The sequence below is a fragment of the Neodiprion lecontei genome, chromosome 3, assembly GCF_021901455.1.
Source record: "Neodiprion lecontei isolate iyNeoLeco1 chromosome 3, iyNeoLeco1.1, whole genome shotgun sequence".
In the NCBI taxonomy this organism is placed as follows: domain Eukaryota; kingdom Metazoa; phylum Arthropoda; class Insecta; order Hymenoptera; family Diprionidae; genus Neodiprion; species Neodiprion lecontei.
Window position 1 is genome coordinate 22,095,184 of NC_060262.1, and position 19,665 is coordinate 22,114,848.

The following is a 19,665-nucleotide window of genomic DNA, read 5'->3' on the forward strand; positions in this document are numbered from 1 at the left end:
CTGACCAATGCCCATAGTATGCATAGTGTGAATGCATGTGGCTAGCATTCTTAAAGGTTCGAATCGTAGTTCGAATGCCACATGGTTGTGACAATGTCTTTTAATTCAAAAACTATTGCAGTTTAAGTTATCTATTGTATAGAATTATTCACCGATCATGAAGAGCTCGAGGGTTTTCCACGACATCATCAACGTCGTAGAAGCAAACACCAAGAAAACTGAAAATTATTTGAGGTTAATTCTAATTCATTTCCAACAACCGTAGTTTTACAGGTCCAATAATTATTTCGACTGGAGTACGTTAAAATTGAATGAGGCTGCAGTTCTCAACGTTATTTTCAAGTTGTACTTCTACTTCTAGCAAAACCCGGTTTGTTTGAAATTCAGTGAACACTGAAACACCGTCGGCATACTCAGATTTTATAATCTGAAACTTTTCAAACTCATTTTAAAGTTGTAAAACGATTTTTCTTTTAACGTTGCGTTACTTATCCATTACTAACTTCAGTCCCATGAAATTGAAGTAGATGTAAAATATATTCATTTAGAAAGAAAATCTTCATCTTACGATTTTTATCAAATAATTTATGCAGCCAGTGATTACCTTTCATTGTTCGGCTCAATTAACACCGATAATTTTCATCTTTGTAGCATACAGGCAGGTGCATCGTTGGAATTCCGTCACACGATAAAATCCCTTTATGATTTTACTAAGGAAGAATCTGGTCGCATGACGGAGGCGTTGCCAGAGCTAATCACAGAGGGTTTTGATACTGAGCAAATATGGCAACAGCTAGAACTCCAGAATGAAGGAGAATTGCCTCATATTCTGACAGGAGTCTCTAGATCGTTGATTGCGGGTAAGAGACTGAAACTACCTGTCAAGCTAACGAGGAGTGATGAACAACAAAGCAATGATAAATCAGGCCTCGATCAATCTTTGGATGGCGAACAGGTATCTTCCTACGATTCAGACCTAAGTGACGGCGACTTAAGTAATTTAGACATAGAAGGACTGGGGAAGCAGATGAGGAAGAAGAAATCGAAAAGAGTGGCCAAAAGAAAAACACCGCCCTCGATAGTAGATGATAAATTCTTCAAACTCCAAGAATTGGATGAGTACCTCACGAAAGAAGATAAAAGAGAAATGCAAAAAGGGAAGTCGAATGAAGAAGACAGTGATGATGCCGATGAGGAGTCTGTCGACTTATTTGAATATGTTTCTGATAATGGAAGCGAAGACAACGAAACTGACCCAAGACTAGTAAAGTTTAAAGATTTCTTTGATCAACCACAGAGCAACGATGAATCAAACTCTGAGACTGAGAGCAATCATTTTAATGAAGAATCTGAGAACGATACCAACCTATCTGTAGATGAAGAAGAAACAACAGAACCTCATAAGAAACGCGTTAAATTCAGTGTCAATGATCAATCGGCTTCAAGTAGTTCAGAGGAAGATGAATCTAAAAAGGAAGGAACTACAGAGATAAAATCCAGCCTAGAAACACGTCAAGAAAGACTGCGAAGAAAAATAGAGGAATTGGAAGAAGCAGCAATTTCAGAAAAACCTTGGCAATTAAAGGGTGAAGTTGATGCTGCATCTAGGCCACAGGATTCACTGCTGCAGGAGCACGTTGAGTTTGACATAACTTCCAGACCAGCTCCTGTGATCACTGAAGAAACAACATTGAAGTTAGAGGATATAATAAAGCAGAGAATAAAAGACAAAGCTTGGGACGATGTTGAGAAGAAATTTAAACCTGTTGAAACCCCAATGGAATATAAAAAAAAGCTGGTGTTAGACCAGGAGAAGAGCAAACTTAGTCTGGCACAGATTTATGAAAATGAATACTTGAAACAAAAGGAAGCGTTGAACCCTGACAACGAGGAACGAGAAACTGAGGAACCTAAAGAACACATTGAAATTCGTAATATGATGCATTCTTTGTTCAGCAAACTTGACGCTCTTTCCAATTTTCATTACACTCCAAAATTGGTAAGCCATCAGTTTCTCTTGATGCAGCATCTGTTAATTCTAGTTAGATCCGAAATGAGACAGATTAGAATTCACAAATTCATAATGTATCGATAATGGTTTTCGCATTTTATTTTAGGCCAGGCCTGACGTCAAAATCGTTAGCAACCTTCCTGCTGTAACGATGGAGGAAGTAGCTCCGATAGCCACAAGTGATGCAACTTTATTGGCACCAGAAGAAATAAAAGGTAAACCATATAATACAGCAATCAGTATCTATCTGAATACAGAAAAAGTTCGCTATTACAAATTATTCAATTCCGTTTCATTACAGCAAAATCGCGTGGCGACCTGATCGGCAGAGCCGAGAGAACTGAGACGGACATGAAACGTGAAAGGCGTCAAAAGAAGTTGAATCAACGAGACAGAGAGAAAGCTAAAGAAAAGCGGGAAAAGATTGTTGGGAAATTGAAACCTGGTCTTGGAAATAAGTACAGTAAGGAAAAAGCAGCAAAGATGATTGACAGTTTGAGTAAGGAGCGTAATATTTCAAAGATAGATGAAACGAGTGGAAAGACGGCAAAGTCTTCCACAGCATTCTTTGATCAGCTTCAGGATCAAGTCAATTTTCATATAAAATCGAAAGACGGCAATGTGCGGAAGAAGAAAGACAAGAAGGCATTATCCGCGGTGAAATTAAAACTCTGAACTTGTATAGTCGATAATTAAAACAATTTCCTCTTCTACTATTTTTTTAAAGTACGTTAGTTACAATTAGAGGTATTCATCATTATTATTATTAATAAATGAAATTTAAAACACGAGTTTTCTCCGTATAGTATTCCCCATATATTAGTGAAAAAGTGTTTCCGTTTTCTCACGATTATGATATGCTATGGTTTTTTTTTTGTTTTTTAAAACTTTTTTTTGTTATTTCTCAATCTCTCTCTTGCTTTCAATCTAAAATATTGCTAAACATATACAAATGCAACAATTCACAAGTGATAGTCTTATTATAATTACAATTATTTAATTATGTGCTATGTTATTACTAATATCTAAGAAAAAATATTACTTAGAAAATTGATATCCATTAATGACATCATTTTGTAAATAACAAGCAGCTTCGAGTGAGTTATATAATTTTGTACATTGTCACGGTCGTGTCTTTGTCTAATATCTGTCATCAAAAACATTATAGTAATTGCACGGTTTACAAATATATGAAAAAACAATTTCATTAAGCTACTCCTTATCATATATATCTACGATGAAAGCTTGCAGTCGAAAAGTTTTAATTTCTTATTCGTAACTATTCTGAAAAGTTTGAAAAATATTTCAATATTTTTTTTGTCAACTCCTTGTAGTTTTCATTTTTTTCCTCTTCATTTTAAATAGTTTTCCACTTTTGCAATGAATTTCTCCAGAACACTGGCAAATAAGTATATGGAACATGGATCGATCAATGATTCAAAGTTGATCATAAAATGTACATAATTAAATATATTTAAAATACCATTCCAAGTAGAAATTGGAAATTCTGCGTATTAACTATCCTTATTTGACTTCGCTTAATTTTGTTAAATTTTATTTACTTTGTTTCTTTTCTAAATTGAAAGTATTAAGATCAGGAAGGATGGTAAGGGCTGAGTAAAAATATCAATAAAAGGGATTAATATCGAAGGTGGAAAAATACAATATCAATAATAGTTATATTAATTAGTTATTTTTCTACCACCAAGATTTCCCCTGCCCCCCTTCCTACTCGAAATTAGTATTGAACATATTGAGCTCCTCAAAACCAGGGGCTCCGCCTTGGTCCTGTAACATCTGTAACATGTCCGATAACTCCTGAGGCTGCGCTCCTGGACCTCCTTGCGAGGGGTGAGGACCCTGGCCTTGATTAGCGACCGGTGCACCCGCCTGTCCACCGTCCTGCTGTGCTTGATGCGGCCCTTGATGCTGCTGGCCTTGCCAGCCCCACATGCCTAAAATGATGATCAAATAAAAAAATCAATTGCTGGGGGGGTATACCTACGTATACGAGTAAACGGCTCAAAAAGCGGGGGAATTTCGAGAATTCAAATTTCTGCTATCGATTTTCAATTTGATCATGGTTTATGTAATTTAAAAGTATGTAGATCGAGATTCATTGAGGTCTTTTTTTTAATTATGATCTATTAACAGAAAGCATTGTTATTGATACTAAATTCAAACATTTCGCTCAGTGGTAGTTTTGGTACCTCAAATTTGGAGAGTTTTCGCGGCGAGTTTATCTTCTCTTCCGGAATCCAAAATTTTTTGTTCTCAACGGAACAAGAAACGTTTAAAGTTGGAATATAATTTTTCACAAAAAAAAATTTACCACTCTTTTTAAGTTTAGTTAACATAATAATATGATGATAGAAAGAAATAGGATTGTGGCGAAAAGAATAAACTGTCCAAGAATGTCAGCTCCAAGTTGAAGTAAATTGGTTGAGCCATTTTTGAGCTATCGTGAGGACCACAAAAGGTGTCAATGAGCGAAAGAGTTGACGTTATTGTCAATAACAATAGTTCCTAATAATTGATTCTAATAAAAATTGTATTTAAATGAAGCTCAACCTGCATACTCTTGAATAAAACGATCCCCAATCGAATTGAATGATTGATTGTCAAGATATAAATTCTTAGAATTCACTCACTTTTTTAGGCACCTACTGGTATAAGCCCTGTTAATCGAATAAATTTAATCATTAACCCTACCACACGTTGACTTACCCGGATTGTTCGGAACTGTTGTAACCGCGTGGTAAGACGCCGCAGGTGTTCGAGCTCCACTACTAAGCTGAGTATAAGTTGGACCACTTGGAGATCTCGACGGACTTAACTGGTGGTTATACTGGTAGCCTTCGGTGACAGGTTGTTGCTATAAAAGAATAGGGTGGCATTGAATGAGACAATTCCTGACAGGACCTGATGCGGAACAATAATTGCACCGTTGATATTTACCTGTCTGAGTGTCCAGGCTTGCTGAACGGGAGTCGGCGATGTGTTTGCCGGTTTTGGTATACGATTTAGAACCGAGGAGGAGGTGCTCTGCTGACCGGGGGATCCATAGGCTATTGGTGACTGGGTCGTTTCATATCCCTGGTAAACGTTTTGAGCACTGGATGGTCTTGCTTGTTGGGGTCCTGTAAGTAGGTGACCGAGATGAAGTGATAACTTGGTCAAAATTCGTTTGGCGACATTCAGGTTTTGCGGCACTTGACAAAGAATTTCATGACAGGTGGAAAATCAAGTTATAAGATACCATACCTGCAGTAGCAACTGTCGCAGGATGCTGCATCATTTGATGGGCTGGGTAAATAGCCTCTCTGGCAGGATGTCTGTGGACGCTGTAGTCAAGACTAGGTTGTCCATAACCAGAGACATTCTCTCCTTCGGTTTGTCCCTCACCACCAGGGTGCAAGGATTTGGCCGTTGTGTTCGTGCAGACTATGTACTCGACTTCATCCGTGTAAGGGTTGAGAAACGCAAAGGCGGACGTTCTGAGCCAAACCCAGTCCCGATTTTTCGCCCGAAATCGATACATCACCGACATAACTTGGCCCTTTAGTTTCAGTACTGTGATATAAGAAAAAACACGGTCAACAAAAAGTTTCGACCATTTTTTTCCTAAGTTTTATTTACCTTGCTCAAAGCTTTCCCTCATGTGCGTCAGGTCTTCAGGGTGAAAAAAATCGTAGCAGGGATGTCCGAGGAGCTCAGATGGCGTGTATCCCAGGATTCCACCGACCCTCTGATCGACAAAAGTGAATTTTCCTTCAGCTGAATGACGGGAGATGAATTCTGTAGTACAGAGAAATTCACCATTGGATGACAGTCAGTTTTAGCGATTGAAGTTTCCAACGATATCGAAGGTATTAATGTTGACACAATGAAATATTGAAAAAACAAATCTCTATTTCGCAACTCCAGAATGACTTTAAAGCAGTTTAGTTTGCAAAGCATGAAGATATCTGGCATTATTATGGCTTACTGCATATCTAACTATACTAAAGTTGGGAGATAACGATTTTTTCTAAAAATGCATCGTCATTTCGAAATGCATTGATAGTTTTGACCAGAAATGCCATCAGTATAAAACGGCTAAGAAATCGTTTAGATGGCCTGTAAGAATGTTGTATGGTATGCTGGATCAAGCTAGTGTAAATAGTTTCATTTCATGTAATTTGAATGAAAAAAACAGCCATACAAAGAAACAAATTTATCAAAGAACTATCATTAAAACTTGTAAAACCTTAGTTAGGAGACTGGTTATACCCACTCGACATCTCAAATTGCGAAATTCAATTGAGGATGTTTTAAAGCCTAGTGATATGCCAGAGGAATAGGATATCCAGCATGAATTGGCCGATAATAAGATAGCGAAAACCAAATGATGCAACTTGTGCCCTTCTTCTCCCGACCATAAAACGCGTTATAAATGCTTACAATACGATAAGCCTGTGTGGAAAGAGCACTTTGAAAAGATATGTTGTGAGAAAAAAAAGAGAACAGTTTCAACTGACCAATTCAAGCCAAACGATCTAAATGACTGAAGTTTTACCGAGTATTCCTCACCCAGTCCGTACTGATTGAGACTTTTTTATAGTCTATATGATGGGGATTAATATCTTAAATAGATTTTTTCTACTTCTGTGATTTTAAAGAAACAGATAAGCATTCCTTCAGTGTGTTAATGTTATTTAAACAAGATAAAGTAGCATCTCACCATTGTTACTGTTTGAACCAGTTAAATCACTGGTATTTGGTGTGCTTGTGACCTGAAGACGTCCGATGGCTACTAAGCAGCAGTGTGACGAGCCGCTGTCGTCACCAACGACTCCATCAGGTGCCCCTGGAACTCCCCCACCCTGACCCCTGTCACCTATACCCACACCTGGTACACACGGGGAAACAAAATCACCTACGATTTAAAAGAGCCTGTTAGGTACCCAGGTCCACCATCGAAAACTTAACAAACTTAATTATATGTACATGTAGAGAGTGGTCACAGATATAAGTGAAAAAAAAAAAAAATAACTGTCCTTTCATTCAGATGTAAATGCAGTATTTTCGTGAATAAAAATAAACCAGTGATTATTAGGTATTGAAAGAAACATGTTTCGATTAAGCGTAATTATTGACAATGAAAGCAAGTATCAAAAAGTTCGACATCCTAAGATATGATTTTCTACCAAATATTCATTGCCCGAAGAAAACAACACATTGACTAATTTTTTTCTTTATTGTTTCTCTTTGTGAAAACCGAAAATCGAGAAACTGAATTGCCTTGCTGTGACCACCCTGCAGACATAATTAAGAAACGTAGGTTCAGATAAATGGGCCAACTTCACTTTCCACTGCCCATCATACTCACCGGTTGGGGGCCAGTTTTTAATGTAACCAGTGCAGTGTACTACTGCATAACTTTGACCGTCTCTTGCGGGTGGTCCCAAAGAGTTTCTCTGCTTAAGACGGTGCAAACCATGTGCCGCGGCCATGTCACCGCTTGTCTGAAGGCTTCCAACTTTCATACGACAAATGAAGCCCCTCCTAGAGCCCATGCAAAGTCTCATGGATGCTGAAATTCAAGTAAGAGTTGAAATGATAAAACGGTTGAATTTTTGCCGAGATTATGTACGAACGTTGTAAAAAATAGTACTCAGAAGACTATTGTGTTGCAATCGAATATTTGATCAACTAAGTCTTTTTACCGCAGATTACTAGTATTTTACAAACAAATCCGTTGAAGTAACATTTATGTCGATGGTCTCTAATAAAATTCACTCAACTTTAGAGAGGTTGATTATTAAAGACCTAACTTTGGCGTGACGATTATAATCCATGTAACTCTGCCGACCCCGATAATAAAGCAATTGTCTTCTATTCATATACACATGAGTTAACTGTTCTATCATTGGGGCCCGTAGAGTTATTTGGATTATAGAAATAAAGGATGAGCATTCTACATCATGTGATTTCGGCGAAAACTAATAATATGTAGAAGCACTTGTGTGATCTGGGTTCTATACTTAAGAGTAAAAAACACCATGTTTGCTCAAAAAAAAATTTACCAGTACTGCCAAGAAAAATAAAAGTCAGCTGTTTAAAAATTGAAGTGTGCAAATAGTCTGAGCCCTAAATGAACTTGCGGTTCGGATGCATTTGGAGCTCAAAAAACATAACTGAATATAATGTTTTCTTTTAAATTTTGATATTTAAATAACTTGGAATCTAGGGATCAATCGAATTCAAAATTCTCGATCCCTTTTCGAGATGTCATACGGATTAAAAAAAAAAAAATTGTATTCAAACAAACCGAAGATTACCGAATCAACCATTTCTAAAATCTAATCAATTCTAAGTTCAAATGAACCGCATAGGTTGAAACAAAAATCATCAATATCCGTAAGTCCGTTCTTGAGATATCAATTGATTATTTTTCTCATCATATATTTGAATAACTCAAAACTACTGAACCGAAAAAATTCAAAACCTAATCGACTTCGATTTAAAAAGAGTCTCGGCCGATTAGGACCAAAACCATAAAAATCCGTTCAATCATTCTCGAGACGTGGTTGAACAAAAAATTGATAACACACATGAAAAAGGTCGGAGATTTTTTAGATCCCAAAATGTGGATGAATTCAATGAAAACTCGAGTAACTTTTCTTGTTCCATTTTTTCTCTGAAAAGCAGAGAAATCAGAATATGAAAAATGTTTTCTCATTCTTCTTAGAATTCAACACATCCAAACACGGAAAACGCGCCACTGATCAAAAATGAAACTCACATTGGTGTCCCTCCTTCTTGACGGTCCCGGTCTTGAGGTCGAGGACCCTACCGGCGTGCTGCGGTTCCGCAGCGCTCAGCTGCTCCCGTACTTTCTCAGCATCGTCGGGGTGTACTTGGCTGTAAAAGCTCGTACCATACCATTCGCTCTGAGAGTAATTCAGTACAGGCGCAACTGAATCGGACACGTATATTATCCGTCCCGTTTCACAGCTCACGACAAAGAGGAAACCGTCCGCTGCCTCAAGGATCAGGTGTTTTAGTTCCTGATCCGTTAGGAAGGACGGCTTGTAAGTACCGTCGGTGCTGGTGTTACCGGTCCCTGAAAAAAGAAAAAAGTTAGGGAAGAGTTCAGTTAGGTTTCTTTTTTTCTCGACGGGACGGGCGGATGGTGGGTGGGAGGGTTTAAATTATTGTTGGAATATGGTGTACATATCTGCTGTAATCGCTACAATTCTTTGTAATCTTTTGTAACAATTTTGTATTCTTCATGACTTTTAATCCCTCTGCATTCCTCACGCAATCTTTGTAATTGTTTTGTAATCATTTGTATTCTGTGTTACTTCATAATCCTCGAAATCCTGGTAACATTTGCAACCACTTGCAATCTTTGTTATCCCAAATAATTCGTTATACTATTTACAATCTTTGTGTAATCTTTGTAATCTTTTTAATCGTCATCAGTGTACATCATTTTGACATACTTAATTGACAGCTTGGGGGAATGTTGTAGATTTTCCAAATAAACAAGTGGATGAAATTTTTTCAATTCAATTTTACAAATGTTCATGCTCTACATTGTCGTAAAAAAATGATACGTTTTTTCCCCCTCAAATGGATGAATAAACCAATTTGGCCTCTACGCGCTTTGAATTTTATGATCCGTTTTTTTTTTCCCCCTCTGCGAAGAAAAGATTTTCGGTTCAGATGTGAATCTCTACGCGTGCACGACACGTGGATGCTTCATAGAAAAAAAGGTCGAATAATTAGTATTCGACGGTAGAAAATACGGCGCGTAGACTGTCGCGACTTTCGCCCCCTATCAAGAGGAAGATCTCGTTCGAGTTGAGGGGAATATCTGTGCAGGCTGCCGTTGTTGCGGTCACGAGATCTGATCTTATGCGGTGTGTATGCCGATGGAACATCGTAGAAGGATACCGGGAATAAGAGTCAGCGTCCCTAACGATATTATACATACCGGGAGAATTCCGTGAACCTGACTGTCTTACCGCCGGTAGATAGGCAACCAAACCTACGTTTTGAATATGTAGAAGCGCAAATTGTAGCTTCGGTTGCCTATCCGCCGGCGTTGGGTGTTTCGTTTCACGAAAAACTCCCAGTGTGGATACGTTTGAACAAAGATTCAAGCTCTTCGAAACAAGGAGGAATGAAAAAAGCCGAAAATAAGGAAATAAATGGCGTACGAAAGGAAAATTTTCTTCTCTCCTCTCCCTAGCATGATCATATCGAATGCAGAAAGCACGATACACGCTTCCGGTGCCTCGGCAGCGGTTCGAGGAGGAGGAGACGGGGGAGATGGACATACCGCCGTCGTCCTCTTCGGCGTCATCGCGTCGGTGGTGGTGGAAGTGTCGTATTGTTTATAGCCAGAGCTCTTTCTCTTATAATACCAACGAGTTAACATCGGCGGTTGAATACAAATTTCTCCAAGTAAATACGAACGAACGTTACGCGTCGATGTGTGCGTAGACACGCGTTCTTCCCTGCTGAGATTATATGACGTGCAGGCTATGAACAAGCGAAGGAGGACGTGGAGATGGAGAAGAATACGATATGCCGGACGACGTAAGAAACTGCAAAGAATAACGAATGTTTTCTCGTTATGCGTATAGAGTCTTCTACTTCATTGAGATGGTACTATAAGACAGTCTTTACCGACCGAGTAAAGCGTCCCTTATTTTTACCATTGTTAAAGACAATGCGAATTGTTGAAGCGAAAAAGTTACACCCATCGCAATATTCTATCGATAGCCAAACACAGGTATAAATGAAAAAAGAAAATGTTCGTTTCTCCGAACAATAACACGAGAAAATGTTGTCCCGTAATTGAAGAACTACAATTAATTTCAGGAATAAATTTTCTGGTGCTATTCTCGGCATGAAACGAAAAGGTTTCTCGATACTGCAACTATAAGAATTGCGCTATCTGACGGCTTCTTGACGTCAATTCACGGGATTCTCAAATATTTAGCTATATTTCCACAATTTAAACATCGTGTATATTGAAATATTTGACACGATTACAAAAGATTTCACTCAACGTTGCAGTTTGCCATCTCTGTTACTTTTGTATTCAAAACATGAGTTTTTTCTTACTCGTTGTAGAAAAAATTAGTGAATCACTCTCTTTCAAAGTTGAAGAAGAACCGAAGAAACGAACTATAACAGAGAGAAAGTGGTTCGAAAAAAACAAGTAAGGTAATGTTTGGTATTTTTTGTTCTACACTCTGCTTTTGCAGCGTAAAACATTTTTCCACTCCATTTTTCTTTTTTTCTTTCTTTCAGGTAAGATTTTTATAAATTCCTCCGGCAAACTTACACGTATGTACATGTCAGTGAATGTAACGTAAATAGGTAGTCAGCGAGAAATAACGAGTGACTGAGTCAAGAGACGGAACGGCGATCCTGGAGGAATTCGTTGTTGGCATACGAATGCCCTGACGAACGACTGTATTATGGGTACGGAAACGACGACGACGTCGAAGAGAAGGATGAAAAGTAAGAGGCAGGACATACGAAGTGCTTCGAGCTAATCCGCTGCACATCACCACATTGCGAGCCGACGAATAGAGATTTTTCGATTGCCAGAGAGTTTCGCCTCGGATGTAAATCCTTTATTTTTTGATCAAGTGTTATTATAAATTATATAACTGAAGATTATTTATTAATTTTCTTTCCTCTTTGCTTAGGCACTGAAATTTTTAGCTTTGCAAGTGTTCTATCCGTATAAAAGAATGGTTGAACGGAAGAAACAATTCGATATACAGTTTGAATATAAAGTTTGAAGAAATTTTTTTATACGCATATTTATGACGATCTGAAGCTCACGGGGCTCGTAAAAATGCGCAAATACGATCGTCACTAGATTATTGAAAGGAGAAAAAAAGAAACCAAAACATAAAGGTGGTCGGAAAAAAATGTTAAAATAAGAAACATGATAAAAGTTGTCATATTTCGCGGGAATGACGTGACGTATCGCTGATTTTCTTATCTCTCAGATATATTTACACATACAATATTGTATACATATGTATAATTAGGTCTCCGTTTTTTTTTTTTTCAAGGCCGATGCGATAACTTACCAGCGACTACATACGTTGCATCGTTCGACTGACTGCGAGTCGATGCAGTGTTGTTACCTCAGAAGTAACGTAAAGAAAAGCTAAAATATCAATATCGGATGAAACAATGAGTCTACTAAGCATATTAAGAGCATGCTATAGTCAGTCTTTGCCGACGGCGATAAATGTCACTTATACATATTTACTATTGTCAAAGTGTACGTATCACTGATGTGAAAAATCCGCAGCAGCGCAGTACATACAATGCCGAATACGAATGCCAAAAAAACAGTTTTGTTTCACACAAGAATGATGCTGAGAAACGTATTCCTTCAATTAAATTACCATTGAGTGTAGGAATATATTTGGTCTAGCTTCCTACGTGAAACAAAATACTTTTTGAATATTTCTTGTTCAGCATTGCATGTAGAATCGCGCTGACTTCAGCATTTTTACTTCGGTGCTGCGTAGATTTGGCAATAATAAAAAAAAATTGGTATTTTACTCGGTCGGTAAAGACTGACTACAGTATCGTATTAGGATACATTTTTATATTTCCTCAAAGCAAAGTGATAGCCAATTCTTTCATGTGTACAAACTTCTTATATTATGCTTTTTCAACCTTTCTTTCAATTTCACCCACTTATAATGGTATATGATATGATAGTTATTTATTACCCTCGATTAAAACTCACCCCTTAACGCCTTCATGTGGGCAACGGCCATCCTAAGGATCGTTAGCTTGTCCGGTTTACGAGCAAGAGCCGAACACGTTGGCACCATGTCCGAAAGCTCGGTGATGTACGCGGTCATCTTGTTTCTCCTACGACGTTCAATCTCACAATGATTTTCCCGGCTGAAAGAACACGAAATAAAGCTCAATTATACACCACTTTATCAAGTCAATTTTATCGGCATTTTTTTTTCCACACCTAAGAAACATTTTTCTCGCCCGAGTAACGAATAGAATCAATAATCAAGGAACAATTTGTCTAATTTAAAGATTTCTGCAAGATTCTTTCGATCCAGCTTGATCACTTATTTGTTCAATTTTTAGCCATCTGAAGTTTTCTCATCATATAGTTTTTTAATCTGTTGTTCACCGATTTGTTTTTCTATTTCTCTAAAAGTTCATTGTAATCGGATCAATTAATTTTCAACCTGAAAAAATCTTATACACACAATATTGGTACTAAAAAGTAAAAGAACACTTTTTCGTCGGTGCAAAAAGTGAATCATTTCAATGGAATTACTTTCGATTTTGCTTTCAAGCTGTAACTTTTAAGCATACATTTTTTTCAAGAAACCGTCGCTATGTAACTGTGGTACGTGAATTTCTTTGTTCGTTACTGGTTGACCGAATTACGTTGATGTAATATACAGGGTGAATTTTCCTCTCCGTTTTATTCATACTCGTTCGCGACAAAATAGCAATGTATGATTATTAACCGAATTTCGTATATGTGCTACACGTGTAGACGTAAACAGATTTGGGAATTAGGTAAAACCCAGCCGATAACCACACACTATTACTGTGACGGGAACGAGTATGAATTAAAGGAGGCGGTGCCTCAGCTGGTTGGAGATCCTCCCTCATCAGATCCCGAAGACAACTAAACCTATAAAGCCTGAAAAAGTCGGACCAATGATTGATTCGGGTGTTCGATGAAAAATTTCATCAGTTGCATGAGGGTTTTCTCATTATAGCTCGGAAACAAGACGACGATGAAGGTTCATTTTCAACTGTCGATCACCGCCATGCCATATTGCATATTATTAGGCATACTGCGTACTGTAACTGAATACAAAGGTAGGATAGGTAAATATCTGCAGTGATAAAGCTTTGAAGTATCTCGTCGAATACTAAAAAAAAAAAATTACTAAAAAAAGAAAGAAACCGTAGTGATCGCGTTCCCCGCGCAGAGTCTGCCCGCCCTTTGACCCGATCCTCTGTTTCGACGCAGGGCGAAGAGTGTACCTCGGCATACGTGTGTTTGTGTGGTTGCACACGTATGACGCACGTACGTAAAGAGTCAGTGCATGTGTGTACCTCCGAAGCGCATCTGATTTGCGTAATGCCCGGCTATCTTTGCAATTTAAAGAGGCAGAGAGAGAGAAGCAGCAGCAGCAGCTCTCGCGAGCCTTGAAGAAGAAGAAGAAGCAGAAAAAGAGGAAGAAGCCACGTTGCAGGTACATTAGGTGTTCGATGGGATATACTTATACGGTACATTCCACACCGAATCGACAACACGTTTGCGTCCCATAACTGAAAACTGAAGTCAAATTTTTCTTAGTTATACGGTACAGATTTTACAGTATTTCTTTCCCTCTTTTGACGGTGCTTATTTTGAACCATCGATTTATGGGCTGGGAAAACGAAGTTGTGTTGCTTCATTTACTTTTACACATCAGAGTATCAAGCGTGACTAATGTCGTTATACAAATTCCTGTAAATTTGACTCATTGTCAGCATAGTAGGGAGAAAAAATACTTGCACGAGTGACAACGAAATTACACCCGCAGAGTAATTTACATAAATTGTTTTACACAAATCCGTACGGTTAATCAGCAATTGATGACAAACATAAAAATAAAGTTTTTATTAATTAATTTCATTACCATAAAGTGGTACATTGAGTATTTATAAAATTATTATATTAATAAGCTACGAAGATCTTCTTACAAATAAAGAAATAGAAAACAAGGCAATTATAAAGTAAAAGCGTAGATGTCGATGCTTCGTTTTGAATCGTTTCAAAATTGTTGAAAATTCATTATATTTGTTCCATTCCACTCTACAATGTTTCCTTTTGTTCGTTTATTTTTTGTATTTCAGTTGGTATTATTAACTATTTGATATTAGAAAATTGCACGGATATTGGTTATGATCAACTAATCGTAAGGAATGGCCATACCTATGTATTACCTGACTACCGAGTAAAAAGAAAATCCGTTTCAGTGACTCAGTAGAAAATGTTGTGTAAAATAAAATTGACATACCGTAGAGTGAAATCGAATAAATCTTACTACTATAGATGTTTAAAATTACAAGCAATTTGAAGTAAAGTATCGATACCAAGCTTTTGTTTATAATCCCGGTATTTTTCATGTTCAAATAGATCTTCGCATTCACGAATCTAATAATTTGATAAACGTGCTCAACCTATAACCATCACGTAGTAAAATTATTAAAAAGCATCCATTTTTTTGTCAACCAATCTCTTCAATGGGTCGCTAAAATTCAATTGGCACGGAATGCCCCGTACGTTAACAGGCGATATAGATACATGTGTGTATGTGCATAAGTATGTGCTGAACTACACTAATAGACAAGAAGAAGAACGTCTGTGGGTAAGTTTAAAACGTGTATACGAAGAGGGTACTGCAGGTCTTTTGCGGTAGGGTTTATCCTTCTTCGGTCGAAGCAAAATCAGCAAGGATGAAGCGAGCCCGGGAGGATCGGGCTGCATGGGTCAGAGGTCACGCATACTAGCGTCTGCATGCAGCCTCTCCAGCAGCCTGTGCTTCCACCGAGACGAGCATCTTCTCGGTCCCGAGAAGAGAAGAATAGAACAAGCATTGTATGCCGAAGTATTTATCTGCTTCTTCGCGCGATCCTCACATAGTCACTTCAGGCTTCGAAGTCCTAAAGCCAGGTAATTTTAGGAGAAATAGGGGGGAAATTAGGGTTCCAATATTTTTTCACATTACTGAGCAAATAGAGCAAAATTAGGTACACACTAGGGTGTCAGTTATCTTGGATTTGCTTCGATTGCATGACAAAAATATGTTCGTAATATAGAAGAAAAAAAATCACCTGTGACTATAAAAATTTTCGGATAATATTAACGCGTGCCGCAGGGGCATTAAAATTTTGAATATAAGATGCATTGAAATTTTCGATGTTTCGTAATTATTATTTTTTTTTTTTTTCATAAACTAAAATTGATGAAACAACTCAATTTCATGCTTAATTTAGTGCTAAGCGGATATAGCAAAGCTCTCATTGTAGTTAAGTTTAAGAATTGTTTTTTGAAAGAATTAGCAAAAGATTTGGATCCAAAACCTATTGGAGTACAAAATACGTATACGTATACGTCTGTATACGAGTTGTTTTTTTTTTTAAATTCTTTGACGGAGAATTCTCTGCGAAATAACATCCGAGCACTACAGTGTCCACAGTGGGAACCGCGTATTAAAAAGTAACAGTGGGAACGGATGGTTAAGAACAATGTTTATAATTCCATTTAGATGTAGCAATAAAATAATTTAGGGTGAGCACACGTCACCCGTAGATAATAACACTCAAATTAAGCTGTAAAAATGATGGTTTTGTGAAATGTAAGAAAGTTTTGAGATTCGGTGTATATTTATTTGTTCCTATATTAAGTTGAAAGTGTAAACATTGTTTTCACGCATCGATTGACTTTTCCATCCCAGTTTAGCTTATGCAAAAATGCAACTGTCTGGCACAAATACGGGGGTTTTAGGTGGAAATTGATGTTTCGGAGTGCTCGTAGGGGAAGAAAAAAAAAAAAATATAGGATACTTTCAGAGAAATAGGGGACCCACTGTTTAGCCTGCTATTTGCTGAGCTGCGAATCTTCTTCCACCCACTTCCTCAATAATCGCCTACGTTTCCATTATTATTTTTAACGGTATTCATTGTTGTAAAAAATTAATGTATAATAATGTATAATAGAATTATGTGTTTTCCATGTGGCAGTACATTTTTTTCTTTCATTCTCTTGTATACATGTATATATATATATATATATATATATATATATACACAGATTTCAAAGCAATAAAGTAAAAAGGAACGAAGAGAATGATAGTCATGAAACGAAGCCTTACTTTTAGGTCTGAAAATGATGACTGGCAAACAACGATGCATATCCGACATCATATGTAGAATTTATAATTAACGCAGTTTCTTTTCTTGTCCCCATTTCGATAAAACAGGTATTTAAGTGTATTCGCTTCGGTGGCATCGTTAATGCTGATTGCTGATATACAGGTACGCGATATGTAATTGTTAATTAACGTGCATCGGCTTATCTCACGCAATTTTAGTAACCCGCGTAGTCAAAAAATCTCCAGAAACTAAACTTCTTTATCCATTTGTAAGGCAAGTTGTCCAAACACCTGCATGTTTGACGCTTATTTTACGTCCCGTCATTCTGAATTTATACCCGCAGTAATTTTCGGTCTCACGATTACATTATACATCGACACGGTAACCAGATTTTACTTTTTAAACATCTGCAATCAAGCAATTGAATTCGATTTTCGGTTTCTCCGTGATCATCATCTATTCTGTTCATGTTTCCCTATTTGTCAACACGCGTAATTCTAACCTGAAGTTTTCACCATCGTCGTTGTTACAGCGCCGCGTTGGGTCTTGTTGTGTTTAGTACCTGACACGTCATACGTGCAGTTTTCCGTGAGTGAAATTAACCCGCATTCCACATTTTGCAGTCACCAATGTCACGGGAGTAATATAACTTGGGTATAAATTATCTCATCACTGCATGGACGTTGACGTCGTTACAGTGTACCTGTAATTAAATTACGCAACTCTCACAAGTTTCAAATTAACCGATCGACGTCATTCGAACCGACACGTAGATAACATAACAGAGTAAGGCGTTCGGTGGAGAAAAATTTGGCATAAGTATCACCTGGATAAGAATTAAAATCAAGTGAATTTGATAACGAATAAAAACGATGAGACTATAAATACGAGTAAAATTCCCTCCAAATTCAACGTGCCAAGCAAAATCAATGTTGCATTTTTATTTTCATTTTCGTAATAACGACGAATATCCATTTGTCTGCAACATCTTCGAATTTCCTCTCTTTCTCTCTTAGACACACACACACACTCTCTCCTCTCAAATATTTGAGTTTGGCTTTATTTTCGTCGTATAATTTTACCTCGATTCCAACGAGGGCACGTGCAGTGTCTCGCTGCAGGGTTATACGATAAGAGGGGGTGGCACGAAGGTCGGTATACCGGAACCCGTGTCGCGGTTAAATAAATAAGATGGCCGCGGTTTGTACGTATAAACTCTCGACGCCGACGGCGACGTCGTCTCGACGCTGACCGTTCGATCGTACTGATACCGCGGGGATCAACGAGCGTCGGGTTCGGACGTCTCCGCGCTTCCCACGCGGAGTCCCCGAGATGCGCGCAAATCCCACCACGAACGGGATGCGGAAGGATTTAGTTTTTGCCGACAATTTCCTCTCCTCGTATTCCGTCTACAAAACATCCGGATGTGTTATTTGCGCCGATATATTACGGCGGAAACAAGTGAAGAGTCCTGGGGAAAAAACACTTTAGGCCACTCGGGCTGATTTCAAGAGAAATATAATTCGCTGTTATCACATTCGAAAGCAATTTTTCTGGAAGGTTTAACGAGTATAAAAGATGTACTTTCGAAAAGTACTCTCCAATGCCACAATAATGCTATCGCCGATTCGTTTTCAGTGAAAAATGGACTAGAGAGGTTCTTCCTCTCGACGCGACCCTTCAAATCAACCAACATCACTTGTAATTACAACGTAGAATTAGGAATGAGTCTGGATTATCGCGAATAATACAAGCTAATTCGATGTCAACGATTTGAGAAAAGGTTTTATAACTAAAGCGTATAAAGCTATTGTTTTCCATTTTTAGAATAACTTTGAAGAAGTTGAGTTTCTAAAATATGAACGTATTTTGATTGGTATACATTTTTCCTTGCAGTAAATTTCCTTTAAAATGGGTATATAAGGGTTTCCGAAGTAACTGGTTTCAAAAATACGATCAGATCCGAGATATTTTCAAAACTAAAAATGGCGGATCTAATATGACCAAATAGCATCAATTTTTATATTTTCAGTCCACTTTCAGTCCATTTTCAGTAAAAAATTGCGTATTATGATAATTTTACGCACCGATATATATGTGCAATCATAAACGTATAGGCGTATAATAGTGGAGTAAAAAAACGGGACTTCTCGGTTTACGGTGGAATCGAGAAATATCACCGTGAAAACACGATAAGAACAGTGCGACTGCCAGGTAAGCAGCAGGTTCATGTCTGAGGTTTGATCCCCACCTGCAGCAGTTCGCTATCACGGAGGGCACAGATTTGCGGCGAGGATAATTGCATTATTATAACTGAAAAGTATAATGCAATGGTCCGCTTTACAGCGTCGCGTCGTCGCTAAAGCAACGATTCCGTCTGCTGAGGACACGGCGGCGGTTTTGCTTTATTCACATTTTTTCTCTTCTTTCTCTCATTGTTCTTTGCTTTTCTTTCTTTCTCTTATATCACAGGCATGGCTTTAAGGATAAAATGGTGGCATACTCGAAGATGTACAGATCATTTCAGGTATATTATAATACAAATTTAAACGCACGGTTAACTTTGTGCAGGCTGTTATTACACTCGGAAGAAATTGTGAAGCTTAGCAGATTCAGTGTCCGACTGCGCATGCGCGAGGTTCGTCGTATTTTCATGCAGGCTGGCCACCTCAAGCTTTGGACAAACTTGGCTTATAGAGGTTATGTAG

At 37.9% G+C, this 19,665-nt stretch overlaps 2 protein-coding genes across 6 annotated transcripts in view; one reads left to right on the forward strand and one right to left on the reverse strand.

Annotated features, from left to right (window-relative positions):
• On the forward strand, positions 1-3,297 carry LOC107219929 (U3 small nucleolar ribonucleoprotein protein MPP10). Its single transcript, XM_015658297.2, has 4 exons — positions 1-234; positions 652-1,999; positions 2,118-2,226; positions 2,313-3,297. The coding sequence occupies exons 1-4, from the start codon at positions 158-160 to the stop codon at positions 2,684-2,686; spliced, it is 1,908 nt and encodes a 635-aa protein (XP_015513783.1). The 5' UTR covers positions 1-157; the 3' UTR covers positions 2,687-3,297.
• The window catches only part of LOC107219923 (aryl hydrocarbon receptor nuclear translocator homolog), a 27,422-nt gene continuing 10,569 nt past the window's right edge, over positions 2,813-19,665 (reverse strand). For 2 of the 5 annotated variants that reach the window (XM_015658285.2, XM_015658283.2), the window contains 9 exons: positions 12,795-12,955; positions 8,799-9,119; positions 7,383-7,586; positions 6,735-6,929; positions 5,651-5,809; positions 5,276-5,584; positions 4,970-5,151; positions 4,739-4,886; positions 2,813-3,966 (listed from right to left, as the gene is read on the reverse strand). In XM_015658285.2, the coding sequence (XP_015513771.1) occupies positions 3,740-3,966; positions 4,739-4,886; positions 4,970-5,151; positions 5,276-5,584; positions 5,651-5,809; positions 6,735-6,929; positions 7,383-7,586; positions 8,799-9,119; positions 12,795-12,955 (1,906 nt within the window). In that variant the 3' untranslated portion in view covers positions 2,813-3,739. Of the gene's footprint in view, positions 3,967-4,738; positions 4,887-4,969; positions 5,152-5,275; positions 5,585-5,650; positions 5,810-6,734; positions 6,930-7,382; positions 7,587-8,798; positions 9,120-12,794; positions 12,956-17,459; positions 17,639-18,039; positions 18,204-19,665 lie in introns of those variants that run through there. The other 3 variants (XM_046733865.1, XM_046733866.1, XM_015658284.2) reach the window with 3 other exon arrangements.

Coding starts and splice junctions, on each gene's coding strand:
- LOC107219929 (XM_015658297.2), top strand. CDS start 158: ATGAAGAGCTCGAGGGTTTTCCACGACATCATCAACGTCGTAGAAGCA. Junction 2,000..2,117: donor TTCATTACACTCCAAAATTG/GTAAGCCATCAG, acceptor ATTTTATTTTAG/GCCAGGCCTGACGTCAAAAT. Junction 2,227..2,312: donor GGCACCAGAAGAAATAAAAG/GTAAACCATATA, acceptor GTTTCATTACAG/CAAAATCGCGTGGCGACCTG.